General features: G+C 42.7%; 1 protein-coding gene across 1 annotated transcript; it reads right to left on the bottom strand.

Moving 5' to 3' along the window:
- Nucleotides 1-1,843: 1,843 nt before the first annotated feature.
- Nucleotides 1,844-2,922, bottom strand: LOC112602078 (zinc finger protein 532-like). Its single transcript, XM_025349998.1, has 3 exons — nucleotides 2,766-2,922; nucleotides 2,300-2,380; nucleotides 1,844-2,229 (listed from the first exon to the last, which is right to left on the bottom strand). Exons 1-3 carry the CDS (start codon nucleotides 2,920-2,922, stop codon nucleotides 1,844-1,846), a joined length of 624 nt encoding a protein of 207 aa, XP_025205783.1.
- Between the last annotated feature and the right edge of the window lie 1,561 nt (nucleotides 2,923-4,483).

The raw sequence follows: 4,483 nt of genomic DNA, 5'->3' as shown, positions 1-4,483 counted from the left end.
GTTCTCTGATCCCCACCACGAAAAGTACCATCGTAATCGGTGAGTAACTCAGTGAGACGTCCGTATACCAACATGAAGCCGAACGTGAACCCCGGCGCCGTATGGGCTACCGGCTAATGGACGAAAGGCCATCGACATGCAGAGGTCAGCCAGTTCTCCATCACGTCGGCCAGAAGGAGAAACGTCCACCAGGTGTCACTGTAGTCACCGAGGGTCGGTTGAAATGTTGCCACACCTCCGTCGCGTGCATGTAGTCCCTACTTACATGCTTCGGTCAATATACTGCAAACTCGCGTTTCGGCGGTAGGCATTTATTCTGACCATTTGCCGGTATACCAGGTCGAAACACACCCTTTCGGCGTGACAGTGACATGTCGGCGGGTTGGAACACCTTTGCGGCCCCGAACCAAATCGCTGGTTGCGAGGAGATTCCGGCCAATCCAGCCAGGCTCTCGAGACCGGCGAATGATACGAGTCCAAGAACCTCACACTGGTGTCGGGCATGACGCGCTTTCAAAATGAAATGTAGTTCTCCTGGTGTTAGATCACTGTTACGATTTCCTTACAACGAGTTCGGTTACGATAAAGTGCGTCATATTTCGACACAGGTTGTGAAGCGCCCAGGCAAATTTTGGTGTGGCGATTGAGGTTGCATCGGCGCAGAGTGGTGTCTCAGCCGCTCCTGACAGATGACAGTGGTCGGCGATTTTACACCTGGTCTCAGTGAATCCCTAATCTCATACATATCGCACACACTTTCGCGTTATGCATACGCACTTGGCCAATCATTGAAATCAAGTACATTAGTCGCCTCAGTAGATCACCCAACCTGGTGGCGAGCGCAGCATTACTGGCGACAAAGGCTTAGCCACCGTAACGCGATTCCGGAGCCGTGGTATACGACCATCGGCGCTTGCGGTATGTCGGCTTTTCATCAGCGCTACGGGTATGTGTCTACCGCCGCCTTGACAAAGTACCCGCAGCTCATCGGATGATGCGTATCCCGTCAGTGCTCGCCCCACCGCCTTGCCCGGTTTATAGGCTTCAAAATCAGCGCATATCACAAATGATGACGCTGCATGTTGGCCCCCGCTTAAACTGAGTATACTCTCCGGCATAACTGGTAAAATAGGTTTATTGGCCCGCCAACCGCATATGTTGTTGGAGAGCCTCATTACCGCGTAATTTATTTTTAACCTGCTCATCGAATGATGAAACAATTTCGTATAAGGTAAAAGTCGACTCATGAGAGGTTTTCTTGACCCGCACCAGTCGCAGTACTGAATATATTGTTAGTATCTGCTCTGAGCCTTCAACACGAGAAGAACAAATGTTCATCTTTCGTTCTCGACAACTCTGATTGATACTACACCCCTTTATTTACTTTTTCTCCTTCTCTCATCACCTTCTACTAGGTTTCAACCATATACGTTTACCGACACCCTTATCTTCCGTCGTTCGAATATATGGATTTCCGATATAGGTTCGGCGAGGATAGTTCGGAAAATCGTACCGATGCTCTTCGTTATAATAATTTCGGTCTACATGATTACGATGACTACTGAAACGGTGTTTGGCTAGAATAGCCCACTTGAAGCAGTCATCGTCGATGTTCATAGATTAATGACGGCCTTTTTCGCATAATGTTTTCCGGGAGTGGAATATACGAAGACCCTCCAAGAGGGGTATGTTCATAGATACCTAACAGTAAGCCATCGATACTGATAGGGTGGTTTCGACCCTTTTTATATATATATCTATCTTCTCGACATGAGCGCTGCAAAAGTCTCATCGACCATAAGCTCTACATCGCTATGAATGTACGCCCCTCGACACGGTGGTTTTAAAAGCTCTGTCCTCGGTTGTATTCCCTATGTGCGTACACGCTCTCCAACTTCAAATTATATTTGATCGGGTTAATACGCACGCAATAATTGATTTTTTCAATCAACTCGAGTTTTATCGATTCTAAAAACGCCTGATAACTCACACAGTTCTCGGTATTCCCCCTATAATACCATACTACGGTTCTATCGAGTGCAGAGTCGAGTTCGATAAAACCCGGCGTATTAACCATTCCTATGCGGGCTTTTTTAAACTTTACAATATTACGCGCCGAGTTGGTATTAGCGCGTTTAACTGACGGGGCGGGAGGAGTGGGGGCTTGCTGTGGAATGGAATCATTCACATTTGACGTGGATGCAACACTATCTACGATACCCACCGAACCTTATAGAAATAATAATAACAATTATTATTATCGATTCCAATACATTTTAATAATATAATTACTACACACTTAATGACTGCTGATGCTGCTGCTGCTGTCCGACTGCGATACCCATAGCCAAATTATATTCAGAACCATACTTAACAAAACCTATTGAGAATGAATTACAGAATAAAAGATTTTTCTTATATAATCTATACTAAACATATGATATATTTTCATATATATATATTTTAATATTAAAATCATTAATTTGTTAATATTTAATTGCATACCCTAAACAATTTTATATTCATATAATATCACTTTAGCAATTTTATGGAAATGAGCGCTATTAATAATTACGGTTGTTAATATAAAAATTATAGTAATGAACTTATATAGGTACTAGGCTAACGTAGGATTATTATTATTTTAATTTGAGCTAGTATCGGCTATTCGTTTAATCTGTTTATCAATATATAGAAAATTCAATATTCGTAAATATAAGTCACTAATTTTATATATAGATAATATTTAATAAAATAGTACATACCATGTTTTTTCAGTACGTGATTCACAAGATGATCCCGACGAATAAAAAATTGACTGCAATCACCACATGAAAATTTAATTTGTTTGTGAGATTTTTCATGTCTCAACATATTAGACTTCACAGTGAAGACTTTTTCACAAACACTACACTTAAACATTTTTACGTAATGAAGACTGAACTGAGAACAATAGTAAACTGTAAACTGTTTTCAAGAGCTTGAAGAACAGTATGACTCCTTTGAGTAAAATCGGGTCTCTTATATATGATACATTTTCCCCATCCACATACAACGTATGATAAATATATAATCATATACCGAAATGGAAAGTGATGTCCTACACGTAAATTGTCTTTTCCTAACGACTTTTTGGTTAAAAGAGAAATAATATATAGCTAATAACAACAAGGTGTTATAGAAATATCAAGTTGTCATAATATTAATACTGCAGGTGATAATGTATAACATAGATATGTGATTATCTTAATCGTTTTGTTTACCATAACTTTTAAATCGTTGTAGAGTTAATAGCTGTATTGAAATGTTATAGATGAAATATGAAAGTGTAAGTGACACTTTCATTTTTCACATCTATAAAAGATAATGAGACCTCATCAAAAATTACTTATTTATGTTATATATTATATTATTAATCGGCTACTAACTCTCAATAAACTAAAATTAACTAATACACTGTTTCAAAACGAATGTATTCTACACATGATTTTAAATATCAGTAAATTTTTAACTAAATCGTATTGGGTATATTGAATTCGACTACTTATAATTTTCGGGGGGGGGGCATGTAGTGGATAGGAATGGATGGGAGGGGGTATGGCCGGGCAGGTATTGGAATGGAGGGGAGGGGAAAGGCCGGGCATGGCATGGAGGGGTAAGGCCGGGCACGACATGGAGGGGCATGGCCGCGATAGGCATGGCACGCGCACGATAGGGAGGGCGGAGTAATGGGATCCGTGGGATTTGCGGGGGTCACAGAACCGACCAAAACATACTACTGTGGGGAACGTCGCCCGCACGACCAGTGACCGAGAAAACGGCGGGACAAAGCTATGAAAAATGTAAATTCGCGGTGAATTGCGCGATATGCGAGCCGCGTGTTGCACGCAGCCCTCTCATGGGAAATACACGCCGAAACGTCCGCTGCCGCCCGACCCGCCTCCGCGAGCACCGCCGAAACTTTTGATCTTAATTTCCCCTTTGACGCGTGCACATCGCTCACGGTATAATAATTTACACGCCTGTATATATTACACGGTATCGCGCCTAAGTCCCGTGACTTGTCCCGGTCCCGCGTTAACCAGCTATACATATATATATATATATATATACACGCGGACGTAATTAATATTATGTAGATACGGTTAACCGTAAACCGTATGGGTTAGGTATTGGCTACGACTCGGCCGCACGACGAGCCGTGTCAGTAATAATATGTTTGATCAACAGCGGCAGCAGCGTCGAAACGTACGGTGAAAACCAAAAATACCCCCACGTCCGCCGCCCGTGCGCGGGGCGAAACTCGCGTTGAACCGCGGTGGTAGGGGTGCTCCTCGAAAAATTCACAATCTATTTTTTGGGTACTGTTCGCGTGTTGACGTTTTCGAGTGCCAGGAATCGACCTGTGAGGTATCCGCTATTCTCCTCGGCACTGCAGCGTACGACAATACGACGTTATTCCGGTTTGTTGGCGTGCGCGATC

The sequence above is a fragment of the Melanaphis sacchari genome, unplaced genomic scaffold (assembly GCF_002803265.2).
Source record: "Melanaphis sacchari strain LSU unplaced genomic scaffold, SCAv2.0 Contig81_pilon_pilon, whole genome shotgun sequence".
Classification (NCBI taxonomy): Eukaryota; Metazoa; Arthropoda; class Insecta; order Hemiptera; family Aphididae; genus Melanaphis; species Melanaphis sacchari.
The sequence above is the reverse complement of the archived record's forward strand: the minus strand, read 5'-3'. Positions and strand labels throughout refer to the sequence as shown.